The following is a 26,721-nucleotide window of genomic DNA, read 5'->3' as shown; positions in this document are numbered from 1 at the left end:
GGGTAAGTGGAAATCGCACTGGCACTTGGTCATTAAATATTCACAAGTCTTGGAATTATAATATGTCAGGAGTAAAACTAAGAACCCGTAACAATCCAAATCACACTGCTATCACTTGTCGGCTATTCACTGATCTACCAAAAGCAATAACCAAACCACTTAAGAGAATAGAAATCAACACACCTAAAATTGTAATAAGTGGAGTTGTAAAAGCTGATGTTAACCTTGGTGGTAATAAAATAGAGAATCTGGGTGTACCAACCCAAGACAATGAAGCAGCAAACAAAGGTTATGTCGACAATCTAGTTCATCTTACTGCAGTTCAACCAAGTCATTATAAAGATGAATTTAGTTACCTCATGTCAAGTGGATCTCAATGGACTGATGAAATGGATGGAGGAGTTAGTTTTGGTATAAGAAGTATAGGAGATTTAGCACCAAACAAAGAAAACTTTCACGACTATAACCACAAAGTTATTTACATGTCTATAATCAAAAATTCTCAAGGTAAATATATTTATAAGATGGGAATTAATTTTTCAGACTATCTGCAAATACTGATTACACACTATGTTTGGAAATACTCAACACTGATTATAATCTTTGGAATAATACTCAAATAAGTGTTGACAAAGGAACTTCAAAAGGATTATCAATTGGAAATGTAGTTGTAAAAAAACTGTCCCATAGGTATACTGATCCAAAAGGGCAAACACAAACTATGTACTACCACAGAATAATAGTTAATTTCCAAAAGTTGTTATCTGGGAATAAGTTCTTTCTTCACATTTTGGTTGATATTCTTCGTGGTGGATATAACTTGAATTCATATCCGAGACAGTTTTTAGGGGTTTATATGATTGCTTATGGTATTATGGGTACATTTAGTAATATCGATCCAGATAAAGTTTACGACTATCACACCGCATTTGACATCAAACCAACAGAAGTAGTGTACAACGTTGATATAATTGCAAATCAAAAAGAAATTAAAAATATCAAACTTGACCGAAACAGTGATAATAGTGCTGCAACAGTTGCATTAGTAAAAGAACTAGCTCCTCACACTAAAAATGCTTTGTACAGAAAATATTTTAGTGAGTTCTATGACTTTGTTGATGCGGATTTGTATGGATTAAGTAGAGGTGTATCTGGTGTTATTTTCAATTCTTTAAAACCTAATATTACACTTCCCAATAGAGACCTAACTGATATAACAAATTATGGCATAAATGTGAAAGGTTATACTGTTCATTTTGGTCTTCCTAATTATATTACAAAATATAGTTTATGTATTGTTTTTACTCATTGGAGAAATAGAAGTTTTAGCCTGATTAAAGAAAATACAGAAAATAATAATATTTTAGTAAAATTGGATTATAATAAATCAAACAATAAAGTAACTTTAACTGTCAATAAAACAACTCAAAATTTTACCATGCTAAGTAGTTTTAATGGAAAAAAATTGTTTTATGGTTGGTAGAAGATTTAAGTGCAAATGTCACAAAAGTTTCAATAAGTAACTACAGCTCAACATTAACTATACCAACCGTTCAAAAATCCTCTTTTCAAGGTTTTAATTTTACAACTGAAGATGGAGTGTTAAATAAATTAATGTACTCTCCAAACTTTTACGACACTGACTCTTTGCAATTTCACAAAGTAATGCTTCAAGAAAAGTTAAGTGGAAGTTATGTAATGTAAATATAAATGAAAAGAAATAGTAGTAAAAAAAAGAGTATTTTTGAATTTAATCATATTGATAAATCTTTATCAGAAGAGCAAAGAGAAACTATAAAAGACCTTTATAAACATTACCATAAGAAACATTGGTGTTATAAAAAATCTTATAAATCTTATAAATTTTTAGATAATATTTTTTCTATTTCTAGTTTATCTCTTATTGCCGTTGGCACTATCACAGGAGGGTTGACACTCAATCCTGTTATTCTTGGAGTAATCAACGGTGCAGGAATAATTGTGGCTGGAATTACAAAAAAGAAGAATTTTAAGAAGAAGATAGAAACAACAAAAATGGCATATACCACTTATGAAAAAGTTCTTGTTGAATTACGATCAGCACTCAGAGGTGATGAGTGGAATAAACAAGAATTTATAGATCGTATTAAAATATTAGATGAAATAATAATTGATCATTGCCCATCAAGTGCTGATAACTTTGTAGAGAAGTATAAAAAGAAATTTGAAAATATAGATTAAATATTAGTGTTAATATTTAATCATAAGTATCTAAATGTATTATACAATTTTGTTCTCCTCCAAGGGGGCCGTGAATTGCGGCCCCCTTTAATCCATCTGCCTTGGACCTGACCGTCCGTTTCAGACGGGCAGCTCAAATTAAATTTTCGATATTAATGTAAATATCAAAATTAAATGTTTTTCTCAATCCTATGAATAACTTGGTAATGTTTATTTAATGTTTTTTTACTACGAAATGCTTTTGGACAATATTTACAAGGAATACGAACACCAGCCATATACTTATGTATAAGTTTGCTAATCTTATCATAATCATTACTTAGAATAAATGCGTAATCGTTATTTCGATACTTCTCTTTCATCTTTATTTGAGATTCTGATACGCAGTAATTGTTAGTTGGTGATTTGAATTCAATACAGAGACCCTTATATTCCCTGTGATAATCTAGAATCATTAGATCTGGTTGGCCTCGTTGATAACCTTTTTTAAACGAATCTAGCCTTTTTTCTTCTGTATCTTGATTCTCTCCCAGTCCGGCTACTAATATCGAATCAGGATAATAATTTCTAATTAGTTGAACTACTTTGTAATGTAGATCTGTCTCATTACCAATCATTATCATCTTATTCCAAGGACTATCAAACATTTTGTATTGGCCATATTTACGGATAGATGGAAGAACCGTATTAAATACCCACTGGCGAAACTTTTTAGCAAACTCTAATTTAGAACCAAATACAAGTTCATAAAATCCGGGTTCGTTGATGAATATACAATATTTTCCTCTAGTGTCAATTTGTTGACCCCGCGTTTCACGGGGGCAGCATTTTACTTTGGTGTTATTTTGTTGACCCGCCGCTTTGGCGGGGCAACATTTTACTTTGGTGTTATTTTGTTGACGCCCTGTTTCAGGGCCCCCTCTTTTTACAACATTTTGTTGAGGTGGCGAAACGCCACCCCTAGTTTTTGGTTGTTGAGGAGTCGTTTTAACACCCCCAACACTTTTAGTTTGTTGAGGAGTCGTTTTAACACCCCCAACACTTGTTGTCCTAGAAAGTTGTATTATTTTGTTTTCTACAGATACGTGTTTTCTTATAGCCTGTTTTGTGTCACTATACCCAAGTATCTGCGCAACATCCTTTCCGCGAAACCAAACATTTTGCTGTTTGTCAATATAAGAATTTAACTCAATTCCTAAATCTTTATTAGTAAACTTTTTCTCCAACATGTTTGTCATTTTATTAATTTATTTAAATCTTTAAACAAATAATTAATTTTTTTTACTCTAATTATAATATAAAATGATTAGTAAAATAGTTGAATATGTTAATCTTTACTTTCCAACTTATAAAACTCCTCTTTACCCAGATAACTTCATTAAAGCTTGTCTAATATACCAATTTCTCTACGCAAAGTATTTCTCACAAAAACTAGACATAGATCAAATTATTTACAGACTGACAGAAGCAAGACACTACCTAAATTCTGATTCAAATATCATTACCAATCATCTAATATTCAGCCTAGCTTTTAAAGCTTTCTGGAAACACTATAGGATTGGAAGAGGATGTGTATATGCAATCAACTCACCTTTCAAAGAATGTGAAGTACTTGGTTATCTAACTGGAATAATTTACTGGAATTTTCATAAAGGAATAATATAATCTATAAATAAAATGGCAGCTGTTATTATTAGAAAAAAAGATGTTGAACGACTTGGAAAAGAATTATTAAAAGAAGTATATGACTTTTTACACGATGAGTATATACTCGCCAATTTTCAAGAAATGAAAAAAGAACAAAAAAAATTTCTAAGAGGACTTGTTTTAAATAAATTTAATAGTTTAAACTACTCTATAGTACAAAAAGAAAATTCATGGAGTAAAAAATATGAAAAATTTGATGAAAGTAAATTTGATAGTGAAATAAAAAGTTTAAAAGAACAAATTGAAAATGGAAGTATTAATACTGAATTAATTTTTAATGTACTAAATAGTTTAGATTTAGACATGGAAATAGAAGAAGATTTATATTTTAAAACAAAAGCATTTTTAGATATCTTTAAAGTATTTGATAGTGGCTATAGTTATTTAGAAGATTAAATTTTATATTAAATTTTTAATACAAAATTATTTCTTAACTAAACCTAAAAATCTTCTTGCTTCTTCTCTTTTTAATTTCCAATACTCACTCTTTAATTCTTTCATATAATCTTCTTCAGATATTCCATCTGGTGGCTTATAGCTTTCAAAAAACTTTCTCCTTCTTGAATTTGTGTAAACAATTCTTTTGCTTCAATTTTAGGTGTATCAGCAACTCGATTACTCATTTTATTAAAAATATTTATTTCTTTAAATCTTTATAACTACCCCACCACTTTTCATAAATCTCTAAAGTTTGAGAACTAATCTTAAGTACAATAAGTTTATACTTTTCACACCCCATCTCCTCCAAAAGTTTTTTTATTAAATAATTAATATTTATCATTCTCTTTCTGAAGTATTTCTTTTTTAGTATTTCCATTATTTTGTTATCTATTTTTATTAGTTTATCGTAAAGTTCACATTTTTGTTCATCAGTTAGGTTTATTCTTTTAGAAATTTGATTAACCTTTTTCTCATAGTGATATTTCCTTTGATAAATACTCTTTTTTCTATAATGTAACCTATCCAAATCTTTTACATCAAATAATCCTAATACATGGCCGTTTGCTGTACCACATTTATTACAGATTTTGTACCCAGAATCTATTGTAAAAAATTCAGTATTTTTACAATTTAAACATTGTGCTTTTTTACTAACTTTCTGAATAGGTTTTTTATAATTATTAAGTATAGCTAAATATTTTTTTATTTCTTCTTCTGTATAAGACATTTATTATTTAATACTTTATTTACTTTTAAATAATTTTTTATCTAAAAGCCAAAGTATGCACTTTATCCTCTAAAACAATGCGCTTATCATCTTCATTACTTAGAGCTATTTTGTTAACTTCTTTAGAATATATATCATGTTTTTCACTTCTTATTATTTTCATATTTCTCATTTCTTTCTCACCTGAAAATAGACATTTAACATAATCATCAAAATCCATTGTCTTTTTCACAACATTTTTCTTTATTCCTTTACACTTTCTTACTTCCCTTTCCTCTTCAATTTTAAAACTATAAATTTTGGGTCGCAGCCCAACAAAATGTGTTATCTGTTTTCCTGCTACTTCATCTTTAAACACTCCAATCACTTTTTTATTAGCTCCTGTTATACCAGATTTATGATTTGAAGGATAATCTGAAGTGTCAAACTTATCTCTTACATCATTAAATATATCAAGATAAAAATCTTTTGTTTTAATCTCATACATTAGACTATCCGTATCTGTAAACAATAATTCTGCTTTATTTTTATATTTCTCTTTAATGTATGTGTAATGAAAATTAAACATTAGTGTTTTTGATAAATCTAGAATTGCTTGACCAACATATACTGGTTTATTAAAATAAATTTCAGTCTTTTTCATATGTACTGCAATAAGATTTTTATCAAATATTGTTGCTCTTTCAAAGTTTGGACGACTTGTTAATTTTGCAGCTTTCTTACGATTATCCACCAGAATTATATTTTGTCTTTTTCTTATGTTTTCTATTGTTTTTCCAAAAACACTATTGTTCATTAATTTAAAAAAGTCTTTCTCAAAACTGTTAGATGCTGTTTTTCGAAGTTCTGTATTCTTTCTTATATAAGGTTCCATCCATGAACTTTGATAAAATGATATTCCTCTATGTACAACAGTTATTTTCATCCCCATTTCAAGATATTGTCTTAGATTTCTATAATGTACAACATAGTTTTTTCTTGGTTTAAAATGACAAATAAGTTTTTCCACACCATTAACAATCATTTTCTCAGGTGCTAGAGGATAGTCATTATGTGATGTCCATAGTTTTTCAGGATACTCCAGATCTACTTCAAATATATATCCTTTTTTTCCAAGATTTGACATACTATGATTTGTTTTCTCCAAAATATCAATTACAGTTTCTTTTGTTAAATCACACATCCATTTAAATCCATGTGTTGGAAGTGATTGTAACATTGCCCAACCGTAAAGATTATTAGCATCTAAATATTGAATAAAAGTAGACTCTTTATCAGGATTGTAATCTTTCATATATTTGTTATTTGCTTCTGAATATCTTTTTGATATATGTGTTATCCCTCCACGAATACCTTGCTCAAACATCATTAACATATCATAATCATACAATAGTTCTAATTCTTGACCTGTTTCTTTTAGACAAGCATCCCATGCTAAACCAGGTGATGTATAATAATGTGCTGGATCCAGATTGTAATGGTGGAGACAAGTTTTTCTAAAATTCTCAAATACATCTGCCAGCAGTAAAACATCAGACTTTAAGTAAAGATTGTGATAATCTCTAATTGTTTCGCAATTAAAAGTATTCCAAACTTTAATAGCATGTTGATAGTCATCATCATCATCTGATATACCTTCATCATTTAAGTAGGAGTAAAATTCTTCTTTTGGAGGTAGCTTTTTTTCAGATAGTTTTTCTAGAGAGGAAACATAATCATAAGGATAAACACCTTTACGAGTTATTAAATCTACATTCTTCTTAAATATTTTTTTTGTATTAATAAAATCTTCTGGTTGTAAATTTCCAACAAGATTAGCAAGTGATGATTGAAGAAACTTTAGTGAATCTATAAATCGTACTTCAAAATTCAATGAAACCATTTCTCCAGTAATTTTAGATTTATACTCAGCAACTTTAATCTTTTTCGAAAACGAAATATATTTTTCCTCTGTTGATGGAATACAGTTTAAATCACCTGGTAAACAAGCAAGTTGCTTTATAAACAAATGTGCGTCATAACCTTGAAAATTGTGAAATATAACTGGAAGAATCATTGGTTTTCTACACTGGAGATTGCAACTGTTATGAGCAGCTCCACGGTATTGTCCTGTAAAATGACAATGATCTCTAACTTTATCAGTTTTTAATTCCATCTTACAAATATGGCAAAATTTCTCTTTATTAAATGTTATTTTTTCTTCTTTTGTTAAACGAAGAGGTTTTGGTTGAAGATAAAAATCGTTATAAATACTTTTAGTTACTTCTTCGAGTTTATTTACAAATATCTCAGCTACATTATAATCATTATTGTTTTTTGTATAAATAATTGGTTTAATTGTTATATTTGGTACTATTCCCTTAATATACAAACAAAATCCTGAAGGTTCATGCTTTTGATAGTTGTAAGTATAAGAATACTCTGGGTTAGGGCTGCAATTATTTAATGGTTTAGTAAAGCATTCAAAATCTGCATAAACTACAAAAGGAATAGGAAGTTGTTTGTAGTAATTTTTGAAATTTAACATTGTTTTTGGTTCAGGCATTTTGACAACCACTGTTTCATTATTTGAACAATATAAGATATGTTTTTGTAATAATTCTTCTTTAGTGTAATGAGTAAAGCACTTTTTACAAATAAATATTTTTTCCTTACTTTTGGTTTTTTGAGACTTAATCAAACGATTAAAATTTTTAATTAGCGAATAATGTGAAACACCATCTTCTTCATATAAAAATAAGTCAATAGTATTTATACAGTCTTTCTCTGCCATTTTCAAAGGGTAAAATATTTTATTCTCATTAACTGAAAAAACATTAATTCCTGGAATTTCTGGATTAAGTTTTTCAAATTTTGAAATATCTTTTAATTTCATAGGAAAAATAATTCCATTAGTGTTAAGAGAATTTTCATACTTTTTCAAATCTGTTAATCGTGAATCATTATCTTCTCTTGGATAAAGATATCTTAGTATACACCAAAGAAAACATTTTTCATCTTTGTTTTGAATTTTAACTATTGCTTTTTTATTTGATATCCAATCAGGAAGAGGAATGTAAGACGACCCATTCGTTGGATTATATTCAACAGTATGAATTTCAAGTTTATCAACTTCTTTAAAATGCCATGCACTTCCAGTTTCTTGATAAGCTTCAATATTTGCGTCAATACTATCTTTACATATTTGAATTAATTTGTCAACATCTGTTGATTTAATATTAATATGTGTTGCTGTATGAAAGTAAGCTTTATCTTCTTCTATTTCTATAACACCAACACTTTGTGAAATATTTTGTTTTTCCATAATACAAACCAATACCATCTTAAATTTTATATTTCGATGATATGTAAAAAAATCTTTTAAATTTTTATTTATTCTCTCAAAAAACTCCATTGGAGTCAAACCAAAAATTCCTCTAATAATATATTTAACAGCAAACTCTTCAAGAGATGATTTTTCTTTTTCAAGTCCTAATTCATAATGTTCAAAAATAGCACGCTCAAGAGCTTTACGTAAATAAGGAGGAGTATCTTTGGGAATCTCTCTATTTTTTATACATTCCTCAAAATACTCATCAAATGTTTTTATCTTTTTCTTTTTATAATGTTGCGTCTCCACAACGGGTGGTTTAGGTTTTTTTTTAATTTCTTTTTTTATATCAATACCTTTTCTTACTTTTTTTCTAGCTTTTACCAATTTTTTATATTGTTTAATTAATCTTTTTCTTGATCCTAATTCCTTATAATCTTTCTTAAGCCCTTCTTTTTCTGCTTCTATTAAATGTTTTATTTTATCTAAAGACATATTCTGAAATTGTTTATCTGTTACAAAGGGTGTACTACCCCACGAACCATTTGCTTGGTTAGACATAACGTCTTATAATCTTATATTTAGATTATAAGACTTTAAGCTTTTTTTAATCACTTTCACTTTCACTTTCACTTTCACTAATACTATCAAAATCAAAATCACTAATATTATCAAGTTCACTAATACTATCAATTTTTGTATATTTTCCACTAAAATATTCTAAATAAAGATCATCTTCAAAATTTTCTTCATATTTAATGTTAACATTGTTAGTAAAGATTATAAAATTCTCAAAAAAATCTTGAAATTCATCATCTGCAAAAAAGTCAGCATAAAAAGTGTTTCCCATATGAAAATATAGGTCATTTCTTAGATCAATTATTTTGTAAACAGCACTTAATTTGAACTTTAATTTACTAATATTTTTAAGTTTCCCCATTTTTTGAGCCTCCAAAACATTTTTAAAATCTCTAATAAGTGCTCTTGCTCTTGAAGACGAAAAAACTTTTTCCAAAAAATAAGTATTATCTCCAAGAAATTTCATAAACTCACCACACTTCCTATTAATCCCTTTTATGTAAAGCCATTCATTTTTGAAGTCTTTTGCATATTCAGGGATTTTTGAGTGTTTTTGAGTTGAGCCAGAAATAAAAGAAGGTTGAGCGAGACTACCCATTTCCATAACTACTGGCCTCTTACCTGACACTAATGGGCAAACTCTATGTGTGTTTAATAATAAAGAGTTTATAAAATATTTCATGCAAACGAAAACAGGTAAAAAAAAAAGCTCTAGCTACTGAACGGAGTATGCAAAGGTATTAATGAATAAAGCAAGGAAAAAAAATATACTGATCACGATGTGAAAAAGAAATTTTACGAAGAGAAATTTCGTCTCGGCTCCGGAGCGTTGAAAACCTTGAGCTTGATTCTCGCAGTCTCGTTGTTACTTGTTAGTCTAAGTCAATTTACATTTATTTAAGACCTTTTTCGTGCAAAAGTCAATTATGTTGGTGGAAGCCTTTAATTAGCGCTGTCTTTAAAAATACAATCTCGTTAAGTTTTTAAAGGCAGTTGTCATCAACTATACAAAAAACACTCTCTTCACGAAAAAATTTTGTCTAGTAACCTTTATTAGTTATTTATAAAGCCTTGTTATTTTATAATCCTTTCAATATACATAGCGCAAGACGCCTGGAGTGTCATGTCGATATGCTCTTTAACAACAGCTCTCACTGTGCCTTATCAACCAATTAACAATATTGTTTAGTTAAATGTCTTAATTTGAATTTTTATTTCGTGTCGCTAAATTTGGAAGGTTTTATCATGTAATCGGCATGCAATGATTTTTTATATCGTTCCAGCTACGTGCACCTCGTCTTCCTATTTGCGGGTTGAGCCTCTTGAGCAACCAACCATCTTTACATTTCTTTGCCACGATTTCTGCAGAACTTAAAGGAAAAATATCCTTAACTGGATAACCTTCACCGGGGCGAAAAAGAAGGCGATAAATTTGATAGCTATCTTCTTTTCTCCATAATAAGTCATTTTCAATTACATTTTGGGCGATTTTTATCATTTCAGTCACACCTGCATGCTGGACTGAACTGAAATAAACTTGCACGGAAAGATTACAAGACTACTACATTTCTTTGTGTTTTACTTACAAGGAAATTATTTCATATCTCAAGAAAATCGTACAGTAAATCTTTTAGTTCGGTTCAGTAAATTCTAGGAATCTACCGCCATTAACAGAGTTAATTACGAAAGCTACTCCAAGCCTTTAAAGTCACCGAACCTAGAACTTCTGAACTTATCAATCTTGTTTTCTCTCGTCAAACTGGCATTCAGAGTGCGAGCATCCGTTTCAGATTGATAAAACGGCGATCGTCATAACCGATGAGCCCGCTGTACAAAGCGCACGGGTATTAAGCCTGGATTCCAAACTGTATCCACGCAACAAGCAGCACATGCTCACGCTATCTTTGTTACTCGATTGATGCAGAGACTTGTTCGAGTATGCCAAAATCAAGCAAGTGAAGCAAAGCGGGCTTTGGTAGCAGGGTTTGAACACAAAATTATACTCTACGTCATGATGTGAAATTAAAAAGCTCCATCCAATAAGAACTCGCGTCTCACACCACCTGTGAATCTTGATCTTTCATTATAACTCCTTCCTCACATGATCTTATAAATTCTCTCTATTCTCCAAAGGTTCTTGTTTTCTCTCCTAACGCGCGGCCATTTTTTCCAAATTTCAATTCGCTTTGAGTCCAAGCGTTACGTACAGATTTATCAGTCTTAGCTCAAGCCTTTCACACTCGTTCATATAAGACCTACATCCTACAAGAATGAGTTACGCATGTAAAGTCAGGTCGGCTTTAGTTAACTTTGTTATTTTCTATAAAACACAGCGCCGACAAGTCTTTTAAACTCTTTCTTTATGTCTCTTTTGAAAAAAGCATAAGCCAGCGGGTTAATGGCTGAGTTTAAAACCAAGATAGGAATTTTGTAGTTTTCATCTTTGCATCTCGTAGTCTGAAATAGTAGTAGAAAACCACAACGTATATACATCCCATAGCAAACAAGAAACACTCCTATCACAATACCGATCATTATTACTGCAGACTTCTCACGATGGGTTTTAAAAGACACCTGATGGTTAAAACGTAACTGTTTTGCTAAAGTGCGTGCTGACTGATCATGCCTGCATACATGAGATATCATTGATACAAAGCAGAGTATTAACACAACACATATAAGCAGAGGAGCGTAAGGGTTTGCGGTGATGCGGTTTTGCGTTATTTTTGGTGCGGTCTTGCGGTAATTTTTATTTTAACTCGCGGTATTGCGGTTTCAAAACACTAAGCGGTTTGCGGTTATTACAACTTTTAAGTCGCGGTTTTCGGTGAAAAAAAAAAAGTGTCTGCCGTGATAACACTCTTTAGAACGGTCGGCATCCGGTTGTTTTGCAAGCGCGAACCAAGTGTTTTGTTTTACAACGCATCAGGGTTCATTATATCAGCTTACAATTTAACTCTGTGGTTTGCAATTACAGCCTTTTCCAGTTAATACTTAATGTGATTAAAGGTTTTGGCCAATGATGCGTCGACTTCGTGAAATTCCATGCCGGATGTTAGCTCGTACAGCGGTACAGCCTCGTGTTCTCGTTGCCTTGATTCAATGCGCGACAATGGCAACTGAGGTCGTCGAGGTCGCAACTGAAAGCGAAGAGGACGTAATAATTAATTGCGTGGCAATCTTCTATGAAGAAGGAAAGGAAGGGGAGAAATTCAGAAGAACTGTACGTTTTACCAATCGTCTTCTCCACTGAACGTGAACTCTTTACGAGACAAGAAGGTCACAATTCCAGAAGAAACATTTATTCGGCGTTCCACAACTAGCACAGGGTCGTCCAAAGTAATCAGTCACCCAATGTAAGACGTACAGGATCAGTGACAGAGTTTTTCAAAGTCAAGGGAGATATCAATACTCGTTCAAGTACATGACCAGCATACTTGGCATTTGGTTAGTAGTAAATAGAGTATAATATGTTGTACAATATATCGTTAGTGTTATGATGGTATGTTTAATACTAACGCACAATGTTATCAGAATATATCACAAGTCTTGCTGACGTCAGCTTTCATATTGTGGCCTACTTGTACGCGCGGTTTCGGTATTCGGGAAAAAATCCGATGCGGTTTGCGGTTTTTTTGGCGTATTTCAGTGTAATAACAGACAGGGTCCTTATTATAATAAGCTTATTATAATGCCATAAAAATTTGTATCGGGCTAAGCTATAACAATTGATTTGCATCAAGAAGAACAATAACTACTTAATTTTTTGTGTGTGTGTTAATAAAGAAACTGCATGATTCTAAACAAAGAAAACAGGTGCAAAATGTTCTAGTGAATTCTTGTTTTGTTAAATATACCGTTCCAGCTTTGGACAGCTCGTCTACTCTTTCGTCGTTGGGCTGCCTGATCATTCTAATCATTCGTTTGAGAGGGGCGAATTGAACTACGATAAATTTTTATAGCTGTATCAGCAGTAAAACATGCATTTTTTTCTTTCTCCTTGACCGAGTCATGGCTAGTTATTTTACACCTCATGCCAGCAGAGTGACGTTCGGACGATTTCTTTTCAGTTATGATGGTTCTCAACACCTGATCTTGACCAATGAACAGGCCAGGGCAACTGTCATTTTACATATAAGACCATTTACACAATAATTATACTAATGAAACTGACAGTGGCTTCCGTGAGCCGGCAATCATCGACGTTGCCATATCATCAGTTATTTTTGGTTGAATTTTAATTATGGAACGCCATAAACTTAAGTCTTAATTAAAAAGGGGGTCCATCAACCACGTTCCAAGACCAGTAAAAACGCAACAAGCAATCATTATGTTGACAAATTTTGGTAAGAAAATTAAACATTTACGGTTGTTTGACTTTTATTACGACTAACGGTTGGCTGTTTTACGGCTAACAGTTAATCCCGTCGAGACCCTCCTAAAAGCAGCACCATGAATTAACCTGCCCTTGCTTTCCATTTGGTCAGGGTTAAAGCCTATTGTTATTCATTCAAAAAAATTTTTTCCGCAGAAAATGGCTATGCAATCGAGAGGCCCTGGGGACCACCGTGTGACACAAAATTTTTGCGGGTTCTAATTTTTGCGTTTTTTGCGATTTTTCCAGCGATCCCCAAAAATAAGTTCCCGCAAAAATTCACTCCAGAGAAAATATTCTCTAACTTCAATTCGCTACATAAAAATACAGTACTAAGAAATCGTGCCTGTTCAATTACAACTTGCCTTTTTCATTCAGAAACAAAACGGTGTACAATGAATTACTGGTATTACATAGGGTTCGCATACGGTAGTATTGTTTGAAAATATCTATTTCTATTGCACGTACTTAACAAAAACGAAAATATTATCAATGCTGGGTACTGGGTATTTTTCTGAAAATCGCAAAGATTAATTCGCAGCAAGAAAAACCAATCTGTCCTAATCGCAAAAATTAGTTCCCGCAAAACACAAAAAATCATCAATCCGCAAAAATATAAACTTCCGCAGAAATTTCGTGCCACACTGTAGGTTAAACTTTTTTGCGCCAGAGAAAATGGCGGAAAATTTCACTCGTTTTTTAGTATTGTTTGAAAATATGTATTTCTATTGCACGTACTTAACAAAAACGAAAATATTATCAATGCTGGGTACTGGGTACTACTGGCCATGGGTACAAAGATTAATTCCCAGCAAGAAAAACCAATCTGTCCTAATCACGGCAAAAATTAGTTCCCGCAAAACACAAAAAATCAAAAAATCCGCAAAAAGTTCGTGCCACATGGTAGGTTAAACTTTTTTGCGCCAGAGAAAATGGCGGAAAATTTCACACGTTTTGAGAAGAAAAAATAGTCGGAAGAGATTAAGCAATAATGACCTCAACCAGGTTTTGGCGTCCAGCGGATTTAGGAAAACACAAGGGTTTGGGTGGGGTGCTCAGTCTCACACGCTCATAAAACCTGGTCTCGGTCGCTGTTAGGGACCGGTCATTATTCATCGCCTGGGGGAAGGGGGGCGAAGGATTTTTGTTGCAACAACGGAGCACTTACGTGATCCCCCCTTAAAGCATACAGTGTGGTTTTGATCCGCCCACATTAGTGGTGGAATTAAGATTTCATGATCCCACCTCTTCTATCCCAGCCACCACAAAAAGCCAGTGTTAGTATAATATGCAAGCAAGTGACATCTATATTATTTAATACTTACGTCTCATGAACCTTGAACAACAACTTCACCTATTTGGTCATCTGATATGAACTGAATTGTCTGTGAAGGGTTACTCTTCTCAAACAAATCGTTGAAAACAAAGTCATTAATTGTCGCTCTCGTCCTCCACACTATGGAATTCTTCCTCATATTCTTCATCCTCTGATTCCCCGTCACTTTCCCAGTCTTTAGCACCACACGATTTGTCTGTGTTCATAGACTCTTTGATGTGTCGGTAATAATGACATCGAATTGCTTTTACTTTGTCAAGCTTTCGATCAATAGTGGTCAGTCCGTGTTCGTTCAGGTAGAAGTCAAGTTCTTTTACATTTAACTTTTCGATCTTGCCACTCTCAGTTAGGGTGTCCCATTTGAAGTCCTTGTATGTCCGTTCTGCCTCTCGCCTCTTTCGTTTCTCAGCTTCTATTGATGTAATGTCTTTTCTGATATCAATATCTTTAAGATGAGTAATATATGTAATAACATGCTTCCCATCAACATTGTATTTTGAACAGAAGCTCTTGATAGTATCTCCATCGTTAATGACACTGACGGAATCTTCCTCATGCAAGTCCTTCAAACATTTTCTCATCAGGAGTCATCCGGTGTCCTGCCAGTCGATTCCGTCTGATAGACATCCATGAAATGTCCCCGATTGTTTGGGTCTAGTACAGATTGCGGAATTCTTTCTGTCTCTGGTCCCACCCAGGTATCGTTAGAACAGCAAGAACCGAGATTGGAGGTCTCCTCTATGCCGCAGCATCACGACAGAATTCCATAAAGAGCTCTCCACGGATCTAGTTGTCTTCCATAAACGATTCGATCTTTCTGAAGTATGCTGCACCAGGAAATTCCATTTTGTTTCTTCCTGATGCGCTCCGATATCTATCAAGATGAGAAGAACTGAAAAAGAACAGTCCCTCAGGAGGCTCACTCACTTTACTCTTAATGTAGTCTTTAAGAATAGGGGCGTCATCAATCTTCTCGGAAACCTGACCGCATACGTACCAGGCATTTTTCTCCATCCGCGTCTTTTCAAGAGGCTGCAAAGGAGGCTGGGGGGACGAAGCAGTGACACTAAACTAATCATTTGTTGATATACCATGTATATATTTCTTACTTCTGTTGTTGTTGTTTGTAATGACGGTGAACCACCACGTTTATCGAACGTTCTTATTACGGGGATACCTTTCAATGGCTCTAATAATAGAATTTAAAACATTGAACTTTGTGGACATTTAAACTATTGAACGTAAACATTTTTTAGCATCACGTTTAATACGTAAACACAACCACTGAACAAGATCATCAAAAGGTAATAAATTGATTCCACCGATAATTTTCTCCTTTTTTTTCCTGGTCCCCCTTTAGTGCCTGTCAATAAGGGCTGATCCCCCCTCTTTCTCTTGAAAACCGTGTGACCCCGCCCCCCTACCCCTCCCCTCCAAAAAACCCTCCGCCCCCCTCAGGCGACAAATAATGACCGGTCCCTTAGTTAAGAAATTTTCAAAATAATCGGTACCAACTGACTTGATAAAACACACATATCAAGGACAGAAAAAATGAAAAGCACCAGCTCCACCATACACATGTAGTAGGCACCTCTTTTTTCAGCGTCAATGGGGTGCCAGTGGGTACATTGGTAAAGTCGTTGGTAACTCTTTTCGTCTTTCTTTTTAAAATTTTTGTGAGTACCAAGTTGTTGCTGTTGTTGTTGTTTTTGGAGTGCGTGCGTCTCCCGTCCTTTTGCTCCCTTCGGTCGCCTTTGTTGGCTGCACTGTGGTGTTTTCCTTTTTGAAGGTTTTTGCTTAAGTGTGTGTGCGGCTTTGCTTTCTTCTTGAACGTGTCTACCTTTTCGCTGCCTCGCTTGGTCGCCTTTGTTGGTTGTACTGTGTTTTTTTTTATCGGGTAGGGTTTGAGTAAGTGTGTGTATATTATTATTGTTATTATTATTATTATTATTATTATTATTATTAATTATTATTATTAGTAGTAATACGGTACCAGTAAAATTACGGTGTTTGTATGGGGTAAATATACGATCGTAAAATTTGTAGAGAATATTAAATAAAGGTCAATGAAACTAACTCTGCAATTGGTTGTAAGTTGTTCTCCTCAATGCTCAAACGAAATTTCCAGCTGATAAGCTCAAATTCACCCTCCATACAATGTAATTAACAATTGTTCTTTGAAATCGGGGTGAATTCTATAGTGGCTAATTATTTAACGAGGCGCGAAGTGGCGGGGTAAATATTCCTAAAGCCACTATTCACCGAGATTGAAAAGAATAATTGTTTTAGTACATACACACGAAGGAAACCATTAAAAAGTACGATCAGGCGAAAGTTTTGCGGGCCACAGGTTTATTAGCCTTGGTCTTGGGCTATTTAGTGTTATCCTCGTTAAATAAAGGCATAATAATAATAATAATAATTATTATTATTATTATTATTATTATTATTATTATTATTATTATTATTATTATTATCTTTGCAGAATTTTCAAACATGGCAGTTCACAAGTTTATCACTTCGCAAACAACAGGGTAATGGCTTAAATCGGAACCGTTAAAAGTTTGAATTATTTCCTTACCTGAGAAGAAAAGTAGAGCTTTGTTGTTTTCTGTTAACTTGCCAAGTTTATAGCCAATTTGTTTACTAAGGGCTGTCATCACCGAAATTTAATTAAAAAGCGTTATTTTCATTCTTCAAAATATTTTTCAGCGGGGAAAAGAACTGAGAGACATGAGTTTGAATTGCCATTATATGGTGATCTTCAAGTCTCCGCGGGATAGCAGTCAAGTCAGTCACTTGGCGAAACAGATGTTTCCCGGTCATGTCAAATACATGCAAGAAGCGTTTCAGGATGCGACAAAACGCCCTTATGGCTACCTGTTATGCGACCTCAAACCGGAAACGCCTATCGACTTCCGGTTGCGCACAAGCATTTTCCCTAGGGAGACTCAGCTCGCCTATGTTAAAAAAGCTCCATCGTAGTAATTGATATCAGTTGAGTATGGCCCAGCGACTAAGAAAGAACCACGATTTTCTTAAGCTCCTCGTCAAGTGTACCCCAGCTCAACGTAAAGCAATTTTGAAAGCAGCCGACGACGCTTTAGTAAGAACCATTTGTGAATGTGTATTCAACGTACTTAAAGAAACAGTCCCTGTCAGTAAACCGGCAAAGAGAAAACTTCTTAAGCACAAGGAAGCCTTGACTGCTCTAGCTGAAAAGAGTACCCCGCTGAACAAGAAAAAGCAAATCTTGGTGCAACACGGAGGAAACTTTTTACGTGTTTTGCTACCCCCCGTTCTTCGGGTGTTGAGCTCGCTTCTTACTTAAGATGAATGATACAAGACGCATGGTTCTCGTTCCTGAGAACACCCTGGAACGATTGCAGCAACGCCAGCAGATATTAACACCACCTGTAACACAAACTCTGAAAAATCTGGATAGGCAAATGGGGGATTTTTTAGAAAGTAAACAGCTTGATGGTGAGGAAAAGGCGAAGCTTTACAATCAGTTGCTGCAACTGTACTTGACTTATTACGATCAGCGGAAAGGCCAGCCTCTTCATGTGAAGTTAACGACCTCTAAAACAACAGAAACCCCCAAACCAGTTGAGAACGCAGAATCTACAGAAGAAGCTTCTCCAGATCATCCTCTTCCAACAGCAGTAGACCAAGAGGTCATGGAAAGTGTACCCAAAATTCACAAAGCTGGGGCTAGACAGTTGTTGGATGAATTTAAAAAAACACCAGGATGTGTTGCATTGGAATGATAAAGGAGAGCTGTTGTATGTAAACAAACCAATCCCAGGTTCTCATGTGGTCGACCTAGTCAACGACATATTGAGTCACCGAAAAGGATTTGAGCCAGTGGGGTGGTCCGTGCTTGCGAGGGGCCTGGCGCGAATGAATGTCCCCGAAAACTTGGTTCGTAATCGCCAACGTCAGAGTGCCATAAGAGAGTTTGAGGCAAGAGTGAGAGAGGAGACCCCAGAAAGTCCTTCGCGTTGGCTACCCACCCCACCTGTGACGTTATCTTCTGTCAAAAAGGAGAGGCGCAGAGTCGAGAGTCCTCGCCCTCAGGCTGTTCGATGGTTACGATTATAAATCATGACAAGAGACTTTTTATTGTGAAACACAAAACTTTGTTTTGCTCATTCAATAAAAAGAGTTGAAAAGAAATTACATGGTGTCTGCTTACTGAACTTAGTGTCGCTCTTTGCATGTTTACATCAGTACGATATTTCGGAAAACTTATAGGAAAATGTTTTTCAATAAATCGTTTTACAAGACTATCATTTTTACTTGCGTTTTTAGAAAAACGATGGACAATAGTACTCATACTTATTTGCCGACTAAGATGTAAAGCAAAATACAAACAGTAATGTCTCCAGACTTTTGAATAGATGCTTTGTAATGTCACAGTACTAAAAGTCCACTGGTTAGAATTGTTGTTTAAAAAGGTAGTAAATGTTCCTGAATATTTGCTGGTATTTGCTGGGTGGTGATCCGCAAGAATCCACAAATTCTCCCTCTTGCTCCTTCGTGAAATAAAACGCCACCCAATGCGAACCAGGCTTGTCACTCGTATCCACATTGGCGATAAACAGAGCTGGGTAATGTGAAACACTTGCAGGCAGCAGGTCTGAGGGATACACGCCTTGAAACACACCTCGTGTAAATTTATCCTTTCTCAAAATAAGGGTCAGTTGAGTAGTGTCCATTTTTAGTTTGTAGTCGAACAACACGTTGCGGTTCTCGTCAATTTCAATCACGTTTTGGAATTCAGCGTACACGATAAGGTTAACCGTATTGGCCAGTGGTTCCTTGAAATGAAGCTCAGCGCGCAGGTTACCTTGCTTTATTAGCTCAAAATGGTCACCTGAGCAGTGGTCTGGGGACAAGTCAAAGCAGAATGCTGTGTAACCAGAGCCATAATCGCTTCTACTGATCTGATTACCCGCATCATGGGATAGCTTTCCAGTACCTGAGAACAGACTTTGATAGTCCGCTATTACATTTTGACCTCCAGCTTCGTCAAAATTCAAGAACAGGGGTTTCCGAGGAATTTCCTCTCCGTCCACATGGACACCCACTTGAGTTAGATTGTGGTGTTTGAAGTTGAACGGGTTGGTACTGTAAGTTCCATTATATGCCTGAGTATCCCCTAAGACCAGCACGATTCGTTTGGGGATGTGACCCAAAAAGATGTTGTCGGGGTTAAAACTGCTAAATCCTCTTGGAAAAGACAGCACTTTACAATCTATTCGGCGAACCGGGTACTTGGCGCTGGTGTGTTTTAGTGCAGCAGCATGACCAAGTATAATAGAGGAGGCCAATTTCACCCTGCGAACGAACGAGATGGCTTCTGTGATTACCACCTTGAAAGTTGGAGCGGCTGCTGATGACATTAGACAAAACGAGTTCTTGGCTCGGTTCAGTTTGATTCTTAAATTCACTCCATTTAGCATCAACCGGTCTTGAAAGAAAATGTCGCTATGAATGGGCCCCATCATATCCACAATATGACTTTCTTTAGTGAAATCATAGCGAACCTTTAACCCCTTGTTTGCGGCATCGTCTGCAGCCACAGGGTTGGCGACATCCATTTTTCCAGGGGTATCTTTGTAAAACATGCCCATAGAAAGTTGACTTGCTTTTGCTTCTTCTCCGTAGTTTAGCAAGGTTTCGATCATGGCGCGATAAGGGTTGGTGGATGGAGAGATCAATCGCTTGTTCAAAGAAACGTCCACTTGCGAAAACAGGGAATGTAAAAACAGGTTCACGGGACCTACTTGTGTATTGGCATCTATGGCGGTTCCATTTGCTTTTGTGATCTTGGCTTTAACAAATAACTGAGTACGTGCCAACTCCAAATACTCATCTCCGGTTCCCGAAACATAAAATTCGATCGGACCACTGTCCGTGATGTTACTGATGGGGTGGTACTAGATCAATTGCCCTTTGGTGATAGAGGTTTTTGTTGCAGGAATCTTAAAGAGATCCAACTCTGATTTCGTACATTCCTGAGACTAGTGATGCACAAAGGCCATAGTTACTTCCAGAAAGAAAATTTCTCTTTGGGCTTCTTTTGCTGCGGAGATGTTTTTTGCTTTCTTGCCTGGAGGCGAAAACTGATTTTGGTTCCTGGCGCTTTTCTATTTATAGACTTTTTTGCCAGCTCCTGATTGTCCCTGCAATGAATTCTGGGAAGGTAGACCGAGGGCTTGTTTCGTGCGCTTGTGGACTGCTGTTTTAATGTTATCCCCATCAAGAACATCTTGGACAACATTTACTCCTATTTGTAAAGCCTTTGTTCCAATCACCTTAGCACCCTGTTGAAGGTGAGGCATCGCCCAGCGAAACAGGCCTCTGAATATGGACCCTAGTCAATAACCCCGCTGAAATCTAGCACCGTGAAACGCTGGCAAACTCCCACCTTTTTGTTTGGCTTGATTAACATAGTGCTGTTCGCACAACTTGTGATTTGGAGTGTGGAGTTTTTTCATCTTAAAAGTACTGAGGTGCACTTTGACGAAAATGAAGCGTTAACGGCACTCTCCCAAACTCAGATGGTACAGACTCCCCTGTGTCTGTCTTTATATCGACTTCGACGGTTTCAAATTGCTTTCTGCTGACAGGTAAATATTGGGGGCGTAAAAATGATTTACTGACTCGCTCCCCGACCTTTCCTTCTACAGGAACAATTCGAAGCAAAGGTACCAATGCATCTCCAACATATTGTGACTGAATAAGATCACAGTAAATGAAAAGGTCGTGAAAGCCATACTCCAAATCCACAAGTCTTTCAGCGTTAAAGGTATTACAAATAATTTCTTCTGGTGAAAATCCCAGCAGGTATCTAATGTTACCAAAGAAAAGTTCTACGTTATTTTGTAGGTGAACAGTCACCTTTCTAGTGAACGTATCGTAGGAAAATGTTACATCGTTATTGAAACGCTTTACATTCTCGATCAGCCCTTTCATCTTCAATGGAAGAATAATGGCCCGGTGGTATAATTAGGGCCTCCCATACGCCGGACAATTCTTGGTTCCGAAGGGAGAATCGATTACCAAAATTTCCTTGGACATTATTCCAGCTGTGAGGATAATGAATTTAACGCTACTTCCCAGTCCCCCGTCAAGCTAACGGTTTGAGGTAAACCAACATGGTACTCCGTTAATGTGTTGTTGGGAAACGTATCGAGGCTTCTATTGCTTGAAAGATGCAGGTAAAACTGTGTTACCTCCATCGTTTCGTGTGTTCAAATGAACATTTATTCCTGGCGTTCTTAACTTATAACTATAGATAACAACATTTGTTTTCAGTTATAATAACCCTTTTCTTGGCTTCACACAAAATGTCACAGCTTTGAGATATTACTTTCTGCTATACAGCTATTAAACTTGTCTGGGTACCCTTTCCATTTTACAAAGTATTTAACTATTCCTTTACGCTTTCGCTTGCGCAAAATCTTTTCAACGCGGTACACATCATCGTTCTTAATTGATTTCTGTAATTCGGGTTTATAAAACGTTCCATCTAAGATTTCACCTGCATCATCCTTTAGTTTGTAAACGGGTACTTGGCGCGCCATTCGTTTGTATACAGTAAACATTTCTTCCGTGAAATTAGGCAAGTAAGATTTTTCAAACATTCGCTTCACTTTGCTGATCCTAACACGATCTCCCAGTTGAAATTTAAAACGCACACGCTTTTCAACGTCATTACCATATAAAGTATCCCACACTTTCGCTTTAGTCACCTCACTCGGTTTCATTTTAATACTTCGGTTAATTAGGTCCCTTATCCACTACTAACGACAAAAGTGCAAATTAATTATCACACTACGAATTGCGACGGTTATTCCAAGTTACGACGACTGAACAAGGTTTTGTATTCGGCTTTTCGTAACATCTCGAGGCAAGTGAATTTTATAGTTATACTGAAACAAGCTTTTACTACCTCTCACTTCCTTTCTCTGACAAATCTTGATCAATAAAATGACAGTACTTCGAAATCCTTCGATATTTATAGGCACTTCTGTCAGCAGTCTGTCTGTCTCTTATCACGTACTGCGAGTGACTTAATTTGGCTGAGTAAGTTTCCGCCGTTGTCGTTAACCAATCAGATGCCAGAAAATAAAAATACATATCAATTAAACAAGACGTATATGAGCCTGCAGAATGTAATCTGCCTGGTATGTTTCGTTAAACTTAACGCTTGAAAACTGAAGCTGAAGCTGAAGCTAGAAGAAGATGGCTTTCGAGGTCATGAAAAATGAAAATACTTTGTCTACTTTGTATGATACCTGTATGCGGATAATGCATTCCGTGCTTAGTTCTCTCAGTTTTCAGCCAAAGGTGTAGTCAACGTCGCAGACTATGTTCACCTGATAGCCTGCGTAGTAAGCGTTTCCCCGGCGTGCGCGGGTTTCGGAGCAAAGAACGAGGAACGAGAGTCAAAACCCGCGTTCCTCGGTGTCTCTTTGCTCCGAAACAAAAAGGAATCGCTTGCTACGCAGGCCTCTCACCTGACACTAATGGGCAAACTCTATGTGTGTTTAATAATAAAGAGTTTATAAAATATTTAATGCAAACGAAAATAGGTAAAAAAAAAGCTCTAGCTACTGAACGGAGTATGCAAAGGTATTAATGAATAAAGTAAGGAAAAAAATATACTGATCACGATGTGAAAAAGAAATGTTACGAAGAGAAATTTCGTCTCGGCTCCAGACCGTTGTAAACCTTGAGCTTGATTCTCGCAGTCTCGTTTTTACTCGTTATTCTAAGTCAATTTACATTTATTTAAGACCTTTTTCGTGCAAAAGTCAATTATGTTGGTGGAAGCCTTTAATTGGCGCTCTGTCTTTAAAAATACAATCTCGTTAAGTTTTTAAAGGCTGTTGTCATCAACTATACAAAAAACACTCTCTTCACGAAAAAATTTTGTCTAGTAACCTTTATTAGTTATTTATAAAGCCTTGTTATTTTATAATCCTTTCAATATATATGGCGCAAGACGCCTGGAGTGTCATGTCGATATGCTCTTTAACAACAGCTCTCACTGTGCCTTATCAACCAATTAACAATATTGTTTAGTTAAATGTCTTATTTTGAATTTTTATTTCGTGTCGCTAAATTTGGAAGGTTTTATCATGTAATCTTCATGCAATGATTTTTTATATCGTTCCAACTACGTGCACCTCGTCTTCCCATTTGCGGGTTGAGCCTCTTGAGCAACCAACCATCTTTACATTTCTTTGCCATGATTTCTGCAGAATTTAAAAGAAAAATATCCTTAAAATAACCTTTGCCGGGGCGAAAAAGAAGGCGATAAATTTGATAGCTACCTTCTTTTCTCCATAATAAGTCATTTTCAATTACATTTTGGGCGATTTTTATCATTTCAGTCACACCTGCATGCTGGACTGATCTGAAATAAACTTGCACGGAAAGATTACAAGACTACTACATTTCTTTGTGTTTTACTCACAAGGAAATTATTTCATATCTCAAGAAAATCGTACAGTAAATCTTTTAGTTCGGTTCAGTAAATTCTAGGAATCTACCGCCATTAACAGAGTTGATTACGAAAGCTACTCCAAGCCTTTAAAGTCACCGAACCTAGAACTTCTGAACTTATCAATCTTGTTTTCTCTCTTCAAACTGGCATTCAGAGTGCGAGCATCCGTTTCAGATTGATAAAACGGCGATCGTCATAACCGATGAGCCCGCTGTACAAAGCGCACGGGTATTAAGCCTGGATTCCAAACTGTATCCACGCAACAAGCAGCACATGCTCACGCTATCTTTGTTACTCGATTGATGCAGAGACTTGTTCGAGTATGCCAAAATCAAGCAAGTGAAGCAAAGCGGGCTTTGGTAGCAGGGTTTGAACACAAAACTATACTCTACGTCATGATGTGAAATTAAAAAGCTCCATCCAATAAGAACTCGCGTCTCACACCACCTGTGAATCTTGATCTTTCATTATAACTCCTTCCTCACATGATCTTATACATTCTCTCTATTCTCCAAAGGTTCTTGTTTTCTCTCCTAACGCGCGGCCATTTTTTCCAAATTTCAATTCGCTTTGAGTCCAAGCGTCACGTACAGATTTATCAGTCTTAGCTCAAGCCTTTCACACTCGTTCATATAAGACCTACATCCTACAAGAATGAGTTACGCATGTAAAGTCAGGTCGGCTTTAGTTAACTTTGTTATTTTCTATAAAACACAGCGCCGACAAGTCTTTTAAACTCTTTCTTTATGTCTCTTTTGAAAAAAGCATAAGCCAGCGGGTTAATGGCTGAGTTTAAAACCAAGATAGGAATTTTGTAGTTTTCATCTTTGCATCTCGTAGTCTGATATAGTAGTAGAAAACCATAACGTAAATACGTCCCATAGCAAACAAGAAACACTCCTATCACAATACCCATCATTATTACCGCAGACTTCTCACGATGGGTTTTAAAAGACACCTGATGGTTAAAACGTAACTGTTTTGCTAAAGTGCGTGCTGACTGATCATGCCTGCATACATGAGATATCATTGATACAAAGCAGAGTATTAACACAACACATATAAGAAACTGGGAAATTATGATCAGCCAAATAAAAGGACAGGCCTTGTTTTTTTGAAATAAGACAATGCAAAGGGTATGTCTTAGCGTGGTATAACCAACTGGTAGAGCCCAAGAGAAGAAAATAGCTTGGGTAATTCGACGGCGAGTCATAAATGTAATGTATTTTAGAGGATGGACGATGGCAAATAAACGCTCCAGTACTAAACCGCATAAGTTTGCAGCAGACGTGTTACTTAACAACAGCATAATAAAATATTGAGGCCTCCTGCCGCAGGTGTTTGCAATGTCGCAGAAAAACAGAGAAGGAATAACGATCAAACCAACGAAGAAATCCGCCACGGCAAGTGAAACAATAAACGCGTTGGGTTTGGTGCGGAGATTTCGTCTGCTGCAAACGAGAAAGATTGTAAATCCATTTCCAATGATGGTCAGAAATGAAAGAACCCAGCCAAGAATCCAAAACCAGGTCTCCATCTTAGCAGTTAAAGGAAGTTCCTCTTAACTAAAGATTATAACTAACATCCCTGCTTAAATAACAGGGTCACATTAAATACGCGTCTTTATTTCAGTGTAATAACGGACAGGGTCCTCATTATAATGCCATAAAAATTAGTATCGGGCTAAGCTATAACAATTGATTTGCATCAAGAAGAACAATAACTACTTAATTTTTTGTGTGTGTGTTAATAAAGAAACTGCATGATTCTAAACAAAGAAAACAGGTGCAAAATGTTCTAGTGAATTCTTGTTTTGTTAAATACACCGTTCCAGCTTTGGACAGCTCGTCTACTCTTTCGTGGTTGGGCTGCCTGATCATTGTAATCATTCGTTTGAGAGGGGCGAATTGAACTACGATAAATTTTTATAGCTGTATCAGCAGTAAAACATGCATTTTTTTCTTTCTCCTTGACCGAGTCATGGCTAGTTATTTTACACCTCATGCCAGCAGAGTGACGTTCGGACGATTTCTTTTCAGTTATGATGGTTCTCAACACCTGATCTTGACCAATGAACAGGCCAGGGCAACTGTCATTTTACATATAAGACCATTTACACAATAATTATACTAATGAAACTGACAGTGGCTTCCGTGAGCCGGCAATCATCGACGTTGCCATATCATCAGTTATTTTTGGTTGAATTTTAATTATGGAACGCCATAAATTTAAGTCTTAATTAAAAAGGGGGTCCATCAACCACGCTCCAAGACCAGTAAAAACGAAACAAGCAATCATTATGTTGACAAATTTTGGTAAGAAAATTAAACATTTACGCTTGTTTGACTTTTATTACGACTAACGGTTAAAAGTTTCCACCTGACGGCTGAAATTTGTGGCTGTTTTACGGCTAAAAGTTAACCCCGTCGAGACCCTCCTAAAAGCAGCTCCATGAATTAACCTGCCCTTGCTTTCCATTTGGTCAGGGTTAAAGCCTATTGTT

General features: G+C 35.5%; 4 protein-coding genes and 1 pseudogene across 4 annotated transcripts; all 5 read right to left on the bottom strand.

Moving 5' to 3' along the window:
• Window positions 1-5,132: 5,132 nt before the first annotated feature.
• Window positions 5,133-7,250, bottom strand: LOC140922409 (uncharacterized). Its single transcript, XM_073372393.1, has 2 exons — window positions 5,819-7,250; window positions 5,133-5,596 (listed from the first exon to the last, which is right to left on the bottom strand). The coding sequence occupies exons 1-2, from the start codon at window positions 7,248-7,250 to the stop codon at window positions 5,133-5,135; spliced, it is 1,896 nt and encodes a 631-aa protein (XP_073228494.1).
• Window positions 7,251-14,687: 7,437 nt separating this feature from the next.
• Window positions 14,688-15,715, bottom strand: LOC140922408 (uncharacterized; annotated as a pseudogene).
• A 3,419-nt stretch (window positions 15,716-19,134) lies between these two features.
• LOC140922407 (uncharacterized protein F54H12.2-like) lies at window positions 19,135-20,388 on the bottom strand. The gene has a single exon (XM_073372392.1). The coding sequence runs from the start codon at window positions 20,386-20,388 to the stop codon at window positions 19,135-19,137; it is 1,254 nt and encodes a 417-aa protein (XP_073228493.1).
• A 1,668-nt stretch (window positions 20,389-22,056) lies between these two features.
• Window positions 22,057-22,473, bottom strand: LOC140922406 (uncharacterized). Its single transcript, XM_073372391.1, has one exon. It carries the CDS (start codon window positions 22,471-22,473, stop codon window positions 22,057-22,059), a length of 417 nt encoding a protein of 138 aa, XP_073228492.1.
• Window positions 22,474-24,915: 2,442 nt separating this feature from the next.
• On the bottom strand, window positions 24,916-25,755 carry LOC140922405 (octopamine receptor beta-2R-like). The gene has a single exon (XM_073372390.1). It carries the CDS (start codon window positions 25,753-25,755, stop codon window positions 24,916-24,918), a length of 840 nt encoding a protein of 279 aa, XP_073228491.1.
• Between the last annotated feature and the right edge of the window lie 966 nt (window positions 25,756-26,721).

Source organism: Porites lutea, chromosome 13 (assembly GCF_958299795.1).
Source record: "Porites lutea chromosome 13, jaPorLute2.1, whole genome shotgun sequence".
Classification (NCBI taxonomy): domain Eukaryota; kingdom Metazoa; phylum Cnidaria; class Anthozoa; order Scleractinia; family Poritidae; genus Porites; species Porites lutea.
Note: the sequence above shows the minus strand (reverse complement) of the source record. Positions and strands in the feature narration are given on the sequence as shown.